Raw genomic sequence first — 18,931 nt, 5'->3', positions numbered from 1 at the left:
ATGGACGCCTCCGACCCCTCCCCCGACCTCACCTGCACGCGCACCAAGTCGGCCTCCTCGGCGTGTGAGGCCACGCCCGCACAGGTGAGCCCTCCTGAAGACCTGGCCCGCGCGCCGCACACCGGAGAGAACGCTGTAGCGTAGGAGTAGTTAGAGTTAGGGTTAGGGTTCCTAACCCCGTCTCATAGGTCAGTGGTTCCCAACCTTTTTTTGACCCCATTTTTTTCCACTTGTGTAAATGTTTTCAACCCCAACACTGACTTTTGTGCGTCTGCTTCCACACAAATAGTTTTTACCCAATCAACATCTGCTACTAATATCAAAGACCCGGTCAACGTAATGCTATCCCCCCGTCAGTGGTTAGTAGTAGTTGAGTCACCACCGGGCAGTCACTTGTTACACACAGGACGTCTGTGAGACCTGAAAAACTTTTGTTAGAATAGAACATCAAATATCTAGGTCATCAATCTCCCGTGACCCCTAATGCATATCAGGGGGCCCCAAGGTTGGGAAGCACTATCATAGGTTCAATAAGGTCATGGAGTACACATACTGTTCATACCACACACAATTGACAGCCAGTTATTTAGTAACCCTATGGTTTATTTGTAAGGGAAAAATTCAGACACACAGACACAGTATGGAATGTGTCTGATTGATTGCATTGTAGTATTTGTAGTTTAAGCTCAATTGCAATACCCGTCCCTAGATGGGATCACCACAATCCCAACTGTTATGTAACTGAAACTGAATATGTACAAATAAAAACAACAGACATTGAAAAGAAAGGGTGCCTCCGTTACGTTTCAATAGAAAGTGGACCAACATGGATAGAGAGATACGTGTTTTACCTGCACTGCCGCCAAACACACACACACCCGATTGTAAACCTGGATGTACTGTGTGGTTCAGGAGGCGTGTGACCCGGGGATCCGCCTGCGCTCCTACTCCTACTCCTCCGCTAAACTCAGCCAGCGGCCGTCCCGCGCGGCCCGGGACGGCCCTCCCCCGAGCTCCAGCCCTGGTTAGTGAGCAGGGGGGGGGGGGGGGGGGGACCTCCCCTCCACCCCCACCAGCAGAGCGCCGCTCATACCCCCCCTCATCGTGCACTACGGACGCGGGGGGGGGAGAGCACCAACAGGAGCCCACACGCGGCGGGGGTCGTCCTGGGGCTCAACGATAGCATGCGCGCCACCATCGGGATGGAGCCCTCTTTGTTTGTCTCTGGGTTTTGATTCCTAACACTAGATGAACCGTCCGTAGGCGTCCGTACAGTACAGTACGACCGACTCCTCAGAGTGTGTGTACCTGCTAACTTTGTGTTTGTACTAGTAGTTCTCCCTTAACCGCCGTCCCCTCCCCCCTCCGTACTAATTGACGGCTCAAACGAAGGCGCTAGGCTGATTGCATGCGGCGGTGTTGTGTCGGCGCTAGGGGTTCATTGTACATGCTAACCCCTCTGTAGTGGTTGTGTGTGTGTGTGTGTGAGCAGCCCTCTGTGAACTTTGCCCTGTAGACGGTGTGTTCCACAACTTCAGCTACAGCCGATCTCTCCTCCAAGCCCTCTCTTTGTCTAAATCTCTGTCTCTGCTTCACCCCGGTAGTAAGTACTATGTTTTTCCTCATATCCTCCTCCCGTTTTCTCCCAGTACTGCATGAGTTGCATTGCTGACCTCATTCATGTGCGTTTGTAATTATTCGTCTTTGTGTGCATGTTTGTCATAGTTTGGTGAGCAGGAATGAGTTGTGGTTTTCGCCGTGACGCGGTTGTGTGTTTGTCCTTGTGCATTCACGTGTGTGTGTGTGTGTGTGTGCGCGCGCGTGTGTGTGTGTGTGTGTGTGTGTGTGTGACTGTCTGGGTGTGGGTTTGGGAGTGGGTTTGGGTGTGGGTGTGGGTGTTTGTGTTGTGTGTCCGTGTGTGTGTGTGTGTGTGTGTGTGTGTGTGTGTGTGTGTGTGTATGTGTGGTTGTGTATGTTTCCGTGCATGTGTGCGTGTGTGTGTGTGCGCGCGTGCGTGCGCGTGTGTGCGTGCGTGCATATGCAGGTTATTGCTCTGGCCTCTGTTGACTGTGGTTGTCCTGTAATAAGTCTGTGGGGCCCGGTGGACTTGAGGCCCAGGAGGCAGCTCCTTGAGGGCCGACCTCCTGCAGACTGAGGACAGGTGTCTGGTAGCAGACGTCCGCTGCTGGGCCCTCTGGGGGACTCTGGCCGCTCGCTGCTGTGTGAAACTATCTCGGCCCCCCTTGTGTGTGTTGACCTCAAACAGATGATTTGAATCGGGTGTTACTCTAGATGGCTAGAGAAACACTTAGACCACTTTTAATGTTATCTATGATATTCACCGTTCTGTGAGTATCTTAGATAACAGTACAACTCGTGGAAGCTGTTGGAGGTGTGAGGCAGCACTGTAGTCTGATTCAAGTCATTGGAAAACAGTAAATGACCAATGAGCTGTAGCCGGGCGGTGGTCGGTGGGCGGTGGGAGGCCCCTGTCTCTATGACGACCTGTCTTATGCTCCATGTTCGGTCTGGAGAAATGCTCGTTGGCAATGCTGTCCTTTCTTTGAACCGGACCAGACCACCTTTAAATGGTGGATGGACACACCCACACACACACACACACACACACACACACACACCCACACACACACATGTATACACACATACACACATATACACACTCACACACACACACACACACACACACAGACACACACACACACATGTCCTGTTCGATTTAAGGCAGAATATAGATATCAGATAATCAGATATAGTCTGAAACAGCTATAAGGAACCATACGCTGACCAGGCCAAATAGCATTATGATTAATAACTGAATTCATAACAACATTGATTTATACGATGAATATGATCAATAGGACGTCAGAGGATGAATGTTTTCTTGATTTTCACTTGCTCCTTGGTATTGGTTGTTGGATATGCATTGATTTAATCCACATTGATCTGCTGAGCCCCTTTTTAAGTTAGCTGGTTTAACCTTCAAATGTCTTCATTTTGTATTCCAGAGCAGAGAGCCACCAGCCAATCAGAGCAGACCCATGAAAAAAGGTGAACCGTCTTATTGCTTACAACACTTTACTGAAATGGTACTTTATAAACCTTTGTGTAAAGCATGTGATGAATGTGTAGGCTTTATACCCAAACTGTATTCATTACCATGAAGATGGTGTCGCTGCGATAATGTAAGATCTATGAGGTTTTAGGATATAAGGTTATTTTAATGAATCAAGTGTAAGGTCATCGTTATCCTACGGTAGATCAAGAGGATGGTTTATACAAGATATTCATAATCTATCATAAGACCAGTGGCCATCATCAAACAATGTCTATGGCTACCTTCATATAGTACAACTTTTATAAAATATAGTTTATTTGTTGTTATTAATCTTTATTACCACATCAATGAACTACCCTCATTAATCGTATGCAGTTTGCTTTCCTATGACCTGGCTCCAGTTATTCCAGTCCAGCAGACCGTTTTTTCTGTGCTTACCATGGTAACGATGATGTGATTTGGTAACATGAACTTTGATGTTATAAAACCCCTCATTGTCATTCCTAGACAAAGTTACCTTGTATTGAAAGGAGCCCGTTAATCTTTCGTCTTCCTGGTGTACAGTATCGTCCTGTGCTTCAGGGGATCATGCCAACTGCCTTGTGCTTTAACGTGCTGCTGTTGCTCTTTAGACGGCGCTATAGCTCTGTGGCGCCCTCTAGTGGCCCGTCATGCTGTCTTCATTGTCCAGTCTTTTGTCTTTTCTTTTACACTTTTGGGACGCTTAAGGTCACCCAGAATTGATGAAGTGATTTGGATTATTTATTTTTATTACATTTGTATTAACCTAACCCTAGTTTCATTAGTGGTACTCTTCTAAAAATGTTATGAAGATAAAAACAATCAAGTATTTACCTTTGCCTGCGCCTTAAAGAGGCAGTGTGTGATTTAGTGGCATCTAGTGGTGAGGTTGCAGATTGCTACCAACTGAATACCCCCCATCACCTCTACCATTCCATCGATGTAGGAGAAGCTACGATGGCCTGTACTGTTCCAAGATGATATCATTGTCTACGACAGCAAAGAGCTACCAAAAAGGAGGTTCCTTGAGAGATTTATAAATTGGATTTAGTCGGTAAAACTATAGGTAATAACCTAAAACTGAGATAGTGATTATGATTGTTAATTGTCCGTATTGTAGTAGCATTTATTAATACCCATTCTCTCTAGAGCCTAATGTCCATTCTGGGCTACTGTAGAAACATGGCAGTGCAACATGGCGAGCTCCTTTGAAGAGGACCCACTCTATGTAGATATAAAGGGCTCATTCTAAGGTAACGAAACACAACCATTCTTATCCCATCGGTGTATACACTAATTAAAACATACTTATAATTGAATCTTGCCAAATCTGTTGTGCTGGATGCCACTTAATTCTACACACTGCACCTTTAAATCATCCAGAGATCCATTCCTAAATTGTTTAAAGATTCACCTCATCTGAAACCAAACCCTTATCCTAAAACCTAAAACCAAACACTAAAACCAAACCATAAAACCAAACTCTAACCTAACCCTAAAACCCATAACTAAACCCTAAAACCTAACCCTAACCCTCAACTAAAAGCTCAAACAAAACCCTAATCATCAAACCCAACCCCCGAACCGAATCCCAATCTAACCCTAACCCTGAGACTAAAACCTGAACCTCAAAACCAAACCAAACCCTACCCCTCAAAACCAAACCCTACGACCAAACCCTAATCCCGCCTCCACTTTAGTCGTTGTATCCCGATCGCCACCTGCAGTGTCACCGTGTTTTCTCCATGTGTGTGTGTGTGTGTGTGTGTTTTATGTGCACGTGTGATCCCCACAGGGAGGTCAGGTTACGGGCCCCGTCGGCCGACGATGAAGGCGTCTTGGGGCTGTCAGAGTCCCTTCAACATCTCACTTTATCTGAGTTTCTTAAAGAGTATGTGCCCTCACCTGGCTAACAGCCTCCCTTAACCACTAGCCCATCACTTAACCTCACGTCGAGGGTCTTGCCTGTTGCAACCTGATCTGCACATCGCCCTTCTCTCTCCGTGTCCTCGTCCCTTTCAGCTTTTGCGGCTAACGTCCTCCATGAGGCAATAACCGCCGCCTCTAACGTTGTGTTCAGAGGCCCACCGTGACCTTCTGGTCTGCATGTGTCCCTGTCTCTTGTCGTTACTAACCACACGTTGACGCCACCGGGGTCAGGTTCTCAGGAGCCCGTTGCTTGTTGTTTTTCCGACCACAGGTTCCACATTCACTGGATGCACTCCCGTACTGTCGGTGGCTAACACAATGACTGTGTGTGATGAGTATTAACCGTGTCCAAGTCTCTGTGATACCTGGTACCGTAACCTTGTCCTTTTTCCAGATACTGTTGACATTTTTAACCGTGCAAGTCGTCTTCGACTCAACTAACCAAACGTACCTCTATCCAACCGCCCTGGACTTTGTGTTGTCCGGTGTGAATTGTGTGAAGGATCTCATTTATTGTCTCATGGTCTTTGTTTCCCTTCACATGTGTGCAGAATCGAAGAGGAAGAGTTTGATAAGTACAACATCCCGTCCAAGTCGGACTCGGACAAGTACAAAGTGATCCGGACCTTCAGCTTCCTGAAGAACCGGATGACCAGCACGCGCAACAAGACCAAGGTACCCTCCACCTCCGATCACAATTAGTTTCCACCAAGGTTTCTAGATCTAAACGTATTCATTAGCGACATTAGCGCATTGCGTTACAATAAGATCGACACACTGAACATTGCCTTCGCGGTATTCATAGTTTGGTGGAGGTAGGGTTTTAGAGATGGACACATTTTCTCTGGACAGACACTTTCGACAAAACACTGCATATTTTGAATATCATGTTTCATATATCATTTATCAAATCTCGATGTTTCCTTACAGCTGTGCAGGCTTAAGAATGTGGGTCTGGGTATGCCTTCTCTGCTCACTGTATGCGTCTCTGGTTTGGCCTTTGAAGGGGAAAGCCAAGGACAGAGAGGCCAAGGAGAGGCAGCTCAACGGGCACCAGTTTGCCACTGGTTCCTGCCTGGGGCCCACCGTGTGTCTGATCTGTGAGAAGCCAGCCTCTGGACGGGACCTCCTGCACTGCTCCAGTAGGTCCCAGTCATTTCCAGACGTGCACAAACCCTCAGAAAGGACCCAGAGGGTTTCTAGCTGCTCTTAAAGGTCCCGTGACATGCCAGCAGGTGTGATGTGATTAGCCGTTACAAATGGAAATCTGCCCCTTATAACATCACAAGTGGGCGTGTCCACCTAGACGTGTGCCGGATAGATCAGTCCACCAGCCTACCCAGTGGACTGGAGCAAACGTCGCTCATCTCTCCGTCACACATCTAGGGGGACACGCCCACTTGCGATGTCATAAGGGGCAGATTTCCAAAACCGCTTGTAACGGCTGATCACACTCACACCTGGTGGCATGTCATGGGACCTTTAAAGAAATGGTACAATACGTTCCTAACGCTTATTATTCTCCTTTAGGGTGCATGTCCATGGTCCACAAAGGCTGTAAGGACTCTGTCCCTCCATGTCTGAAGGTATGATCGACATCATTTAGGCTTCCAGTGTTGGGCTTCAGTGTCCTGCTCACACAGTCAGCCTCTCACCAACCTCTCTTTCATATTACCCAGAAGCCTCAGGATAAGTATGCCGTTTCCATGGTGAAGAACAGAACAGCCTCTCTTCCACAAAGTGAGTCTAAAAGCACCGAGTTCAAAGGTCATCGGTGTTGTTGTTATGTGTTGAACGTGGCCAGCCGCCTATGAATCATTTTGTGTGTACAAATGTGTGTACAAATGGAGTGGCTATTTTCCCTGTAAAACTTTAAACGTTTTTTCACCACATCAAAGGCAACGTTAGAAACCATTTTCTGCTGTCTTATTTTGAAACATTGACATAATATCTTGCATGCTAACGTACCATTGAAAGTGAGCACAATATTTGCATTCCTGGAGCTCCGTCCAGATGAATGAAGGGCCACCAAATAGTCTGTACACACGTGGTCATGTGTTGCCTCCCCCTGCTCCCTGTCCTCCAGACTTCACCCTCAGGGACGGCCCCCCGCTGTGCGTCCACCCCAACACCATGTCCTTACCGGTCAGCAGCCCCAAGGAGAGGAGGGACGGGGCCCTGCTCTTCAGCCCGCTGTCCGGGAGCTTCTCCAACACCAGCGACAGGTCAGAGGCACCATCAGAGCCCAGTAGAGACGCCACCAATGGAGGAGTTTGTGATATTTATTTGACTGTTTGTTATGTCGTATTTAGCGGTCGCTTTCATCCAAAGTGGCGTACGGGGATTTATTTGACCATCATGTCATTAATTAGCAGGTTAGGCTTCTCCCTCAAGGAAGCCTGCTGGTAGACTGCAGGTTTGAGCATTTCAGACGGCCAGCTGTAATCAAACGCGTTCTACTTCTGCGGTCTGTGTTTCATAACTTGGGTTCATACATGATTATGATCCATTTATTTGTACATCAGGCAGAGCGAAAGTTCCGAGCCAGAGACTGACAGCTGGAGGATTTTCAACCAATCGGATGAGCTCCCTCAAACCGCCGCCTCCTCCACTTCCACCGACTCCTCCATCGGAGAAGGTGAGGTCCGGGAGACCTTTGTTCTAGAAGAGTGTCTCCTCCCAGAGAACGTACCGATTCACCTGGGATCCAGCAGGCCCACTCGTTGTTTCCCGTTTAGTTACGGGGATGTTTACAGGAAAGGAAGGAGGAAAACGCATTCTTGTGAGTGGATGAAGGTCACAGAAGGGGATTTTAATCAGTGTACTCCTACAGTGGCCAGCCTACACAGTGTTGATTTGAAACTTTTACAGACACTAATTTTACAGTCAACTACGGCTTCCCGAGGTTGTGGTTGTCACCAATCGCTCGCTAAAAGATCCCCGTCTCCAGCAGCATGATTGGTGAAACCAACGTGACGATTGTAAAAAGGGGATAACCCCAGTTCACCCAGCTTCGAGGTCGCCTGCAATCCGACTCCGCATATGAACATACATTCTGAAGGGTGACAGACTCGACGGATTCACGGTCGTGTACCTCTCCCTGTACCTCTCCCTGTCCAGACTGCATGGACTCGTTGGTGGGCAGTGACCTCACGGCCGGCGCAGTGGAGTTCGAGGCCGAGTCGTGGAGTCTCAGCGTGGAGCACAAGTTCTGCAAGAAGCAGGACAAGCAGGAGGTCAAGAGACAGGACGTCATCTACGGTGAGGAGAGGAACAGGATCCGCCAATTCAGGAGTGTTGCTGCACACCTAAATTAAATAATAATCATATTGTACTGATGGAGATGGCCAAGACACGAAAAATGTAAATGTTTGTTCTCTTTGTTCAGCGCTGAGACACCTTACATTGAGAAAAACAGAGAGAACATCAGCATTAGAGTCAGTATATCGTCATAAGTCCCTAAAAATAGTCCCATTAAAAAGCAATAAAACATAAAGTGTAATGTTAAGAGGACACTATAACATAAGAGCATCACCATAACATTAAGAGCGTACGGGGGAGAGGGGAGAGCTAGACACTAAAAGCACGTTGAGTTACGGCCTGGGCTAGGTTTAGATCCGTGTGCGGAAGGGAGAGGCAGCAGGCAGCGAGTCGTTTGTAAAACAAAATACATCTTCACTGAGGTGAGTACAAACGCAGTAGAAAAACCACAGAGGCAAGAAACTCGTCTCAAAAATGAACAATAATCGCAACTATGGAACCACGGTCCGGCAATATTCAACCGGAACATTTGTGAAGATACAGCGGGGGGGTGAGGGGAGCAGAGGGATGAATAGACATGACCACAGGGGCAGAGGATTAGTCCATGGTTGTAGGGTGTGTGGTGAGGACAGCACTGTGCGTGACTAGAGTAGGACACTTAGCGATCGCTGCATCTCTCCTGCGTAACAGTTGAGCATCATAGCCCAGAGCCTTCAGTCCCCCTGTCCTGTGTGGTCGTGTGCACACTAGACCAGAGCCCTCAGTCCCCCTGTCCTGTGTGGTCGTGGGCACACTAGACCAGAGCCCTCAGTCCCCCTGTCCTGTGTGGTCGTGGGCACACTAGCCCAGAGCCTTCAGTCCCCCTGTCCTGTGTGGTCGTGGGCACACGAGCCCAGAGCCCTCAGTCCCCCTGTCCTGTGTGGTCGTGGGCACACTAGCCCAGAGCCCTCAGTCCCCCTGTCCTGTGTGGTCGTGGGCACACTAGCCCAGAGCCCTCAGCCCTTCACGTGGTCTGTCTCCGCCCCCTCAGAGCTGATGCAGACGGAGGTCCACCACCTGCAGACGCTGCACGTCATGGCGGAGGTGTTCCGGCGCGGCGTGCGGGAGGAGGTGCAGCTGGACGCCGACGCCCAGGACCGCCTGTTCCCCGTCCTGGACCAGCTGCTCGCCCTGCACCACGCCTTCTTCTGCTCCATGAGGGAGCGGTGCCACAGCTCCGCCGCCGCCGCCCCCGAGCAAGGCAGCTACCTCATCCAGCAGATAGGGGACCTCCTTCTGCACCAGGTGAGGCGTCCACAGGGACTTCAGTAGGTATGAATAGATGGTTTTATCCAAAGTGACACTAGGAGTGAGGCTACGAATCAGGCTACAAGTAAGGTTTCAAATGAGGCAGCAAGGCAACACAACGACCCCGCAGACGCTTCGACGCGGCCGTGAACCTTTATGGTCCCGCATCGGGTTTTAGTGAGCGGAAGGCTACCCTCGCGGTGGACGCAAGGAGGGTCCGCAGGGACGTAAGGGGTCCCTAAGCCCCTCGCGTTGCGTGAACGTGGGACCATGATCAGCCCTTAAGGGTGAGGTTACGAGTGAGGCTACGAGTGAGACAGACCAATCAAAGCATATAATCAAAATTGCGAAAAAAAAAAACCTTCTCTTACTTCTAAGTCCATTATTAGTGCAGGTTAGTGACTTAGTCTTTGATAGGGGTGGGGAAGACGTATGTTGCTATGGCTGGACACATGTTAAATGACCCTTTGCGTTGCTCCAGTTCACAGAGGAGAACGCAGAGAGGATGAAGACAGTCTACGGGGAGTTCTGCAGCCACCACAACGACGCCGTCAGCTTCTTCAAGGAGCTGCAGCAGAACAACAAGAGGTTCCAGACCTTTGTTAAGGTAACTCAACAAAATGAACGAGAAAACGTACGCAAATAAAGTGTCATTAAAGGTTGTCATTCAACGCCAGGAAATGACATCACTAATCCATGTCTGCATTTATTGAACCTTTTTAAAGCAACAAAGCAACAACTCTCTGGTGCGGCGCAGGGAGATCCCAGAATGCATCCTGCTGGTGACCCAGAGGATCACTAAGTACCCCGTGCTGCTGGAGAGGATTCTGAAATACACGCAAGGTCAGTGACCACAGAAGGACTTCCTGTAGGACGGTTCTTACAGGAAGAATGGTGTTTGGTTTAATGGAGAGTGATCCATGGAGGACACACTGGCAGCATTCACCAGGCATGTTCACTGAGATATCTTCAACACAAACAGGTGTGATAAGGAAGAAAACGTTGAAACCAAATGCTGTGTTTCCTTGTCTAAACTATAGAGTTGTGATATAAGGAAGCAAACTGGAAACCAAATGCTGTGTTTCCTTGTCTAAACTATAGAGTTGTGATATAAGGAAGCAAACCATCACACAAAAGGGGTTCTCTAGTCTAGTGATTGACAACACACATCTTGGCCACAGTGTCGATTGCAAACACAAATCTAACACAACTCCTTTCAAATGGAGAGTGGAACTGAGCTGCATCTAGCTTGAAGGAGAAACCCTACTGACCGTATTCAACAAACTAGTCACAAAGTAAAGGAGGTGTATCATTTGTGATATTATGGTGGACACAGGTTTCCGCTACATTTCGTCCGTACAAGCTAAGATCCGTCCCTGCGTCTGTCCTTCCCCAGAGGCGACCCAGGAGCACGCCGACCTGCTGAAGGCCCTGGCTCAGATCCGCGAGGTCATCGCGGCCGTGGACCTGCGCGTCAGCGAGTACGAGCGGGTCCAGAGGCTACAGGAAGTGTGGAGCCGCACGGAGAACCGCAGCTCGGCCAAGCTGAAGAACGGACACATCTTCCGCAAGCAGGACATGATGCGCCCGGGGCAGGTCCTCAAACACCAGGGGCTGCTGCTGTGGAAGACCGCCACCGGGCGCCTCAAAGGTACCACCACAAAGCCTTCCTCAACGCATCGTTCCTACTGTTTCCACTGTTTTACTTCTCTTCTCACTGTAGTTTTTATATGTATCTATTTTACTTTCTTTCTTTTTTTCTCTTTTACTAATCTGTAAATTTATTTTTATTGTATGACAATGTTTATATGTGAAGCACTTTGAGTCTGCCTTGTGTATGAAAAGTGCTATATAAATAAAGTCGGCTTGCCTTGCCTTGCCTAAAAGGTTTCACTTCAATGAAAATAATATGTCCATCTTAATGAGGATCTTTTTTCTCCTGTCTTCCACAGATGTGATGGCGCTTCTCCTCACAGACACTCTCATCTTCCTGCAGGAGAAGGACCAGAAATATGTGTTTGCTGCTGTGGTTCGTAGTTTATTAGTTTCTATATGTATATAGTAGCAGATATTACAGGGGGCTAAGTAGGACCTACCAGTATGCAAAGGTCAAATGAATGATACTTAACAAAACAAATTCATTATTAATAATGGGGCATCCGTGGCCTACTGGTTAAAGAGTTGGACCGGTAACCGGAGGGTGGCCGGTTCGAATCCCGACCGGTAGACAAAAATATGGACGGGGGAGTGGTTGTGCAGCAATCTCCTATGTCCTCATCCACGGATGAGGTGCCCTTGAGCAAGGCACCTGAAACCCCGGGCGCTGCACTGCGGCTGCCCACTGCTCCGGGTGTTCACCGGCTCCCGGATGGGTCAAAAGCAGAGAAAGAATTTCCCCCAAAAAGGGACAATAAAGGATAACTTAACTTAATAATAATCCGATTTTAACCTGTTGCTCACACATCCAAAGGTAAATGAAAGTGACAGTGTTGTCAGCATACAAAACAGCAAGTTAGGTACTGTAATATCTTCCAATTGAATCCTGCTGTACTTACAGATAAGGTCATTCATGAACTACATCCTGATTCTTCACAAAGAATGCAACACTGTGTGTATTTGACTAAAAGGCAGTCTGTCACCTCCCACTACAGGAGAATACCGGTCTGGCTATTCAAACCATCCCAACCGTCTCTCCTGGCTTCACCAGAACATCCACACACTTTACTTCCTCGTACTGATTCTCCCTGACAATGGCAGTATGCCACTTTGGTGTCCATTTTTTATCCAAAGTTTACGTGAGTCGCCTTTATCCAAAGCGACTCACCATGAGCACATTCGTCAGAAGAAAGAGAACCAATGATATATCACTGTCGGTGCAGTACGGATGTTCATAGAACCAAGTGGCAAGCACTTACAATACGCTAGGTTAACCCATTCCCCGTGTACACATTCCCCAACAAAGATAGCTAGGACAAGACGCTACACAGTACTATTTTGAAGTGCTTAGGACCTGATCCCATGACCCCATGACCCCCTGACCCCCCTGACCCCCCTGACCCCCCTTGACCCCCCTCAGGACCAGAAGCCGTCGGTGATCTCGCTGCAGAAGCTGATCGTGCGGGAGGTGGCCAACGAGGAGCGGGGCATGTTCCTGATCAGCGCCTCGGCGGCCGGCCCGGAGATGTACGAGGTGCACGCCGCCTCCAAGGACGACCGCAACGCCTGGATGAGGCTGATCCGCGAGGCGGTGGAGAGGTGAGCGCACGGGGAGCGGCTACCGCCACCGCAGAGGCCTGGCCCCGATGAGGAGTCGTGCGGAGCAACAATGTTAACACGTAGCAGTCAGCCAAGTCTGCTGCCTGATTTACTGTCTGTCTGTTTGGAATGACTGTCCGTCACTTTGGTCTGTTTTCTGTCTGATTATCTGTCTGTCTGTCTGTCTGTCTGTCTGTCTGTCTGTCTGTCTGTCTGTCTGTCTGTTTGGACTGTCTATCGCTTTGGTCTGTTTTTCTGTCTGATTGCCTGTCTGTCTGTCTGTTGGGACTGTCTTATCGTTTGGTCTGTTTTCTCTCTGTCTGCCTGTCTGTCTGTCTGTCTGTCTGTCTGTCTGTCCAGCTGTCCGGAGGAAGAGGACGACTACACCAGCGAATCAGAGGACGAGAAGCGGGCTGCAGAGGCGCGCGTTCAAAAGATACACAAACTGCAAGGTGACCCCTTAGGACCAAACCCCGTGACCTCTCCCATCACCTGACCCAGCCCGCCCTGACCCCACGCTGACCCCATACGTTCAACGTGTGACTTAGCTGTGTTTGAAATCGTTCCCTATCACGGATATAGTGCACTATAAAGGGTGCTTGCATTTTGTAGTGGTCTTCAAATTGTCAGTGGTTCATTTCATTCACTATATAGTGGACGATAAAATACCCACAATTTGAGCGCATTTACTGACGCAAATGACGTTTAGAAATGTTCAGCGTCGTGTCCGAATTCTCGTTATATAATTCACTATCATAAACACTACGTAGGGAATAGTGAGTGAGGGAAGAGGGAACGATCTCCCACCCAGCTCTGGTGTGACACTGATGCTGGTCCCTGGTTAAGACTGCTCACCGCTAACACGGGGTTACAAACAAACACGTTCCCCCAGAGAGCCTGATGAGCCGCGACCAGCAGATCGTCTCCAGTCTGGAGGAGAAGCTGGGGATCTACGCCGAGAGCATGGCGCTCCACTGGAAGGTGGACCCGTCCCAGCTGGAGACACGCATACGGGTGCAGCCCCACGCCGACGAGGTCCCGCAGGCCGCCGTGTGGCTGGCCGCCGCGCTGCAAGAGAGTGGGTCCCTCCCTGTCTGTGTGTATCGGTCTGTCTGTCTGTCTGTCTGTCTGTCTGTGTCTGTGTCTGTCTGTGTCTGTCTGCTGTCGGTCTGTGTCTGTCTGTCTTTCTGTCTGTCTGTCTGTAGTCTGTCTGTCTGTGTCTGTCTGTCTGCTGTCTGTCTGTAGTCTGTTTGTGTCTGTCTGTGTGTCTGTAGTCTGTCTGTCTCTGTCTGTCTGTAGTCTGTCTGTCTGTGTCTGTCTGTCTGCTGTCTGTCTGTGTCTGTCTGCTGTCTGTCTGCTGTCTGTCTGTCTGTTTGTGTCTGTCTGTGTGTCTGTAGTCTGTCTGTGTCGGTCTTTCTGTCTGTAGTCTGTCTGTTTGTGTCTTCTGTCTGTCTGTCTTTCTGTCTGTAGTCTGTCTGTTTGTGTCTTCTGTCTGTCTGTCTGTCTGTCTGTGTCTGTCTGCTGTCTGTCTGTGTCTGTCTGTCTGTCAGTTGTTCCCTGACTTGTGGTCGACACAGTGTTGTCCAGAGTGCGTTACACACACACACACTCTTAATGACACAGACATCAGGGCTGAATACGGACTGTGTGTACGTATTCAAAGAGGACACATTGACACAATCGAGTCACTGATGCCAGGTGGGGGAGAGTGAATCCAGAAGGATTATGGAAATATCATCTTTTTAATATTTATTTGTTGCTGTCAAACATTCGGACCCCTTGTGTTTCCCTGGCAACATGACACCATTCTTTATTTTCATCCACGCGGTTGTGCGTCACACACATACATAACACACAATAAAATACACAATATTGCAAATTATAGTAGTCGGATAGATTGTATTTTGAGCAGTGTAGGAGGCATCTTTATTAAAAAATTCCAATTCAAATATAAGATAAAGTAATATCAACTTTATTAATTCCACACTGGGGACATTCACTTTCCACAGCAGCTCAAGAGTGAAAAGGAGAGAAAATAGTGATTTAGTGATAAAAACAAGAAGTTCAAAAACGATTGATTGAAAGATCAAACGTGTTGTCCACTGCCTGGTCCTGTAACCCCACCGTACTGACCACTGTCTTTCTCTCCTCCCCCTGTCTCCCCTCCCTCCCCCGTCTCCCCCCCCCCCCCCCCCAGCTGAGAACCTGAAGACCATGCTGCAGCCGCTGGCCGCCTCCCCCTGCAGCCCGGACAGCGTGAGCGACTCCGTGTTCCCCCCCAGCCCCCTGCTCCTCTCCCCTCTCTCCCCTCTCTCCCCTCTCTCCCCCCCGCACGACGCCGGCTCCCTGTGTGAGGAGGAGGAGGAGGAGGAGGAGGAGGGCGAGGGGGAGGGGAAGGAGGAGGTGGAGGGGGAGGGCGTGGCCGAGTGGGCTGACGGCGTCACGCTCAGTTTGACTCACCTGCAGAACGGACGGGGGCCCGAGGACTGCGACAGCATCAAGGTACACATGAGGACCACCGGCCTCGCAAAGGAACGCTTCTTCATTCAGGAAGGGTGGTCTTCATTTGTGTTTATTTTGTTATTATTATTATTTATGTATTTAGATATTTATTTCGTTATTTGTATTTTCTCTATAGCATTTTGTATTCAGTCATTTCCTGCAGCGGTATCAGAGTTTGAAAATGACCTAGAAATATAGATCTAAATTAGCATAGAGTGACCACGGTTCAGTCTCTCTCAGAACACAGCAAGGGGCTGCTTTTACCTTCACTGGACGTCCACCTCTGAATGTTATCATAGCAGCATCGCTCAGAGTGGACGCCAGCCGTGAACGCTGCCCTCAGCGCTTTCCCTCTCCCCGTAGACATGTGGCTGTGGATTGCTTGCATTTGCCTGAATTATTTATTTAGTAGTCAATCGGAATTAGAATTCAATCTAACGTTAATTATTGATGAGCTCATAAAAAGAACATTTCCCATAAATATAGAAGCGTTAGGACCGGGAATTACCCTGCTGTCGTTCCATGTTGTTCTACTGTCATATTGCTGTCGCTGCCGGGGCTGACATGGATGATTTCCTCTTTGACACCTGAATCTAGCCCTTGTCAAAAGCTTACAAAAGTTTACACAAATGTGGAATGTGCTCAAATGTGTCACGTCATGAATTCACAACATCCCTTTGAGTTGTTTGCTTCCTGCGTGAGTCGCTTCAGGCCTTTGCTTGTCTCTTCTCTTCTTCGCAGGTCGCCCAGAGTGTTCAAAGCCTGACACAGTTGCTCTACAGTCTGCAGGTGATGTATCCACTTCTTAAGAAACAGTTCACCTGCAGCTTTCTTCTCTGCTCACCTCAAAGCCTGCGCCCCACGCAACACATTGTAACCCTGTTAGTAGGACCTAGTAAACACAACATAAACCCTGTATGTGTGCGTGCGTATATATATATATATATATATATATATATATATAGGGAGAGAGAGAGGGAGGGAGAGGGAGAGAGAGAGAGGGAGAGAGAGGGAGAGATAGAGAGAGAGATAGAGAGGGAGAGAGAGAGAGATAGAGAGAGAGAGAGAGAGCGGGAGAGATAGAGAGAGAGATAGAGAGGGAGAGATAGAGAGAGAGATAGAGCGGGAGAGATAGAGAGAGAGAGATAGAGAAACAGGCACAACTGGTAATGATTTTCTCTTGTTCCGAGCGGTATTTATACCACCATGTCCTCGTGGTGCTTTCCCCCCCCAGGCCGTGGTGAGCATCCAGGACAGCTGCCACGAGGTCCAGAAGCTCCTCCTCTCCTCCACCTCCTCGTCCTCCTCCATCCGCGGCCAGAGACCCCCGTCCCACGCCTCCTCCTCCTCCTCCACCTCCTCCTCCTCCACCTCCACCTCCACCTCCGCCTCCTCCACCACCACCTCCTCCTCCTCCTCCTCCTCCTCCGCCGCGCGGGGCCCCTCCCTGCAGGAGCAGGAGAAGCAGCGCAACCTGGAGAAGCGGCGGGAGGAGGCGGCGGCGGCGCTGCGGCTGCAGGGGCGCCTGCGCCTGGACCGCCAGCGCTGGGAGCGGGAGTGCCAGGCGCGGGACGGCCAGCAGGGGGCGCTGGAGGCCCGGCTGGAGGAGCGGGAGCGGCGCTGCGGCCTGCAGGCGGAGAGCCTGCGGCGCGAGCGCCGGGCCCTGGAGGGCCAGCTGGAGGAGTACCAGCAGAGCCTGGAGCGGCTGCGCGACGGCCAGCGCAGCGTGGAGCGGGAGCGGCGCCGCCTGGACACGCAGCAGAGGATGCTGCGCGGCTGGAGGCACGGCCGGCAGAGGAGCCTGCCCAGCATGGGGCCCGCCCTCGTCATCCCCCTGGGGGAGAAGCAGGTGAGGGTGAAAGGGGTGAGGGGAGGGGGGGAGTCACACACACACACACACACACACACACCAGGCATGTACACGCTGTTAAAGGTGCCATGGTCCTCCCCTCTGGGGGAGAGGCAGGTGAGGGTGAGGGGGGGAGTCACACACACACACACACACCAGGCATGTACACGCTGTTAAAGGTGCCATGGTCCTCCCCTCTGGGGGAGAGGCAGGTGAGGGTGAGGGGGGGAGTCACACACACACACACACACACACCAGGCATGTACACGCTGTTAAAGGTGCCATGGTCCTCCCCTCTGGGGGAGAGGCAGGTGAGGGTGAGGGGGGGAGTCACACACACACACACACACACACCAGGCATGTACACGCTGTTAAAGGTGCCATGGTCCTCCCCTCTGGGGGAGAGGCAGGTGAGGGTGAGGGGGGGAGTCACACACACACACACACACACACACCAGGCATGTACACGCTGTTAAAGGTGCCATGGTCCTCCCCTCTGGGGGAGAGGCAGGTGAGGGTGAGGGGGGGAGTCACACACACACACACACACACCAGGCATGTACACTCTGTTAAAGGTGCTGTTGGTCAGATTCCAGAGTTCGGAAAAGAGTGCGGAAAAGAGCAGAAGAGAACACATTGTTAAACCAAACAACCGTCTGATGGTCAGAAATGAGCCGGCTGGTTACAACGGACACGCTCTCACACCGAGGCTGGTGCAGTCAACTAGAAACACACATTCTCACAGAGCATTTCACTCACTAATAGCTGACGGACGGCTAGGCCTGTTCTGAACATTTACACTCTATAGACGCTCACTTCACGATTCACGGTGCCTCGTGCAGATACAGGAGAGTATCTGAGAGAGTCTTAATCTGTGAAGGTTTGCCTGACGATACCACTTACACATCTGATCCATTCATTATGTATCCCCGACGTTACAGTACACACTTAAGCCTTTGCATGTCTATAGCGATTCAAAGAAACAACTCAGAAAAGTTTACATTTGTGACGACAATGTGCTTATTCTACATCATGACTAATTTGCAATTCCTAATTGTACAAACTCTTCTTTGGCTTCTCTTAGAACATATTTGTATGGCTCTTCCAACTTATACCCATTCCAGACCCCTGTTATATACCTGTCTGGGCTAGTTAAAACACACGTATTGATTCCTCTCGCCTCATTAGAAGCACGCTTCTGTCTTGTAAAAATAATGATCCTGCATCTGGCCTTGGGCTTACTGGTGTCCAGGGTATGTACACAATAACAAATGTGTTATTGAATAGTTTATCCCAAAACATATCCACATCAGCGCATGCCTACTCTTTACCTTCTGGTTGTATAACTCCCTTTGTTTTTCGGAACAAATATGAATAGCTAGATTGTAAATCCTCATTGAAAGCATTTCATAAGCAATATAACTCTTTAGGTTTCAAAGTTGCAATAACTTTATATTCATATGAGACAAGAGTAAAGGGAGTTGTGTATAGATACATATTAGTATATCATTTTGTTCTATCTATAGGGCATATACATCGTGACGTCACACCGCAATGGCCACCATCATAAAGGAAGATTGGCGCTTAGGAATGTTTATGAATAATGGTGTTCATCTAAACAATGGTGGTCATTGTTTAGAAATAATTGAAAAGAGTTATGGGGAGACATTGTTGTGTTTTAAACTGCCACAGCGTATCTCATGAAAGTTTTTGATTACCCTTTTTCACAGCTTATTTATGTTTATTTACTA

At 49.4% G+C, this 18,931-nt stretch overlaps 1 protein-coding gene across 1 annotated transcript; it reads left to right on the top strand.

The window, feature by feature from the left end:
• LOC311373501 (rho guanine nucleotide exchange factor 28-like) lies at positions 1-17,195 on the top strand (the record flags this gene model as incomplete). The annotated part of the gene is made up of 22 exons (XM_084490259.1): positions 1-84; positions 913-1,024; positions 1,517-1,603; positions 3,027-3,069; positions 5,578-5,701; positions 6,033-6,168; positions 6,557-6,612; positions 6,706-6,766; positions 7,113-7,251; positions 7,552-7,664; positions 8,147-8,287; positions 9,318-9,571; positions 10,056-10,181; positions 10,300-10,417; positions 10,971-11,225; positions 11,527-11,603; positions 12,651-12,829; positions 13,190-13,281; positions 13,722-13,907; positions 15,027-15,331; positions 16,073-16,120; positions 16,566-17,195. Coding segments are annotated over 22 exons (3,366 nt in total), but the record flags the coding sequence as incomplete, so codon positions are not given.
• Between the last annotated feature and the right edge of the window lie 1,736 nt (positions 17,196-18,931).

The sequence above is a fragment of the Micromesistius poutassou genome (assembly GCF_964030765.1).
Source record: "Micromesistius poutassou genome assembly, contig: SCAFFOLD_944, whole genome shotgun sequence".
NCBI lineage: Eukaryota > Metazoa > Chordata > Actinopteri > Gadiformes > Gadidae > Micromesistius > Micromesistius poutassou.
Note: the sequence above shows the minus strand (reverse complement) of the source record. Positions and strands in the feature narration are given on the sequence as shown.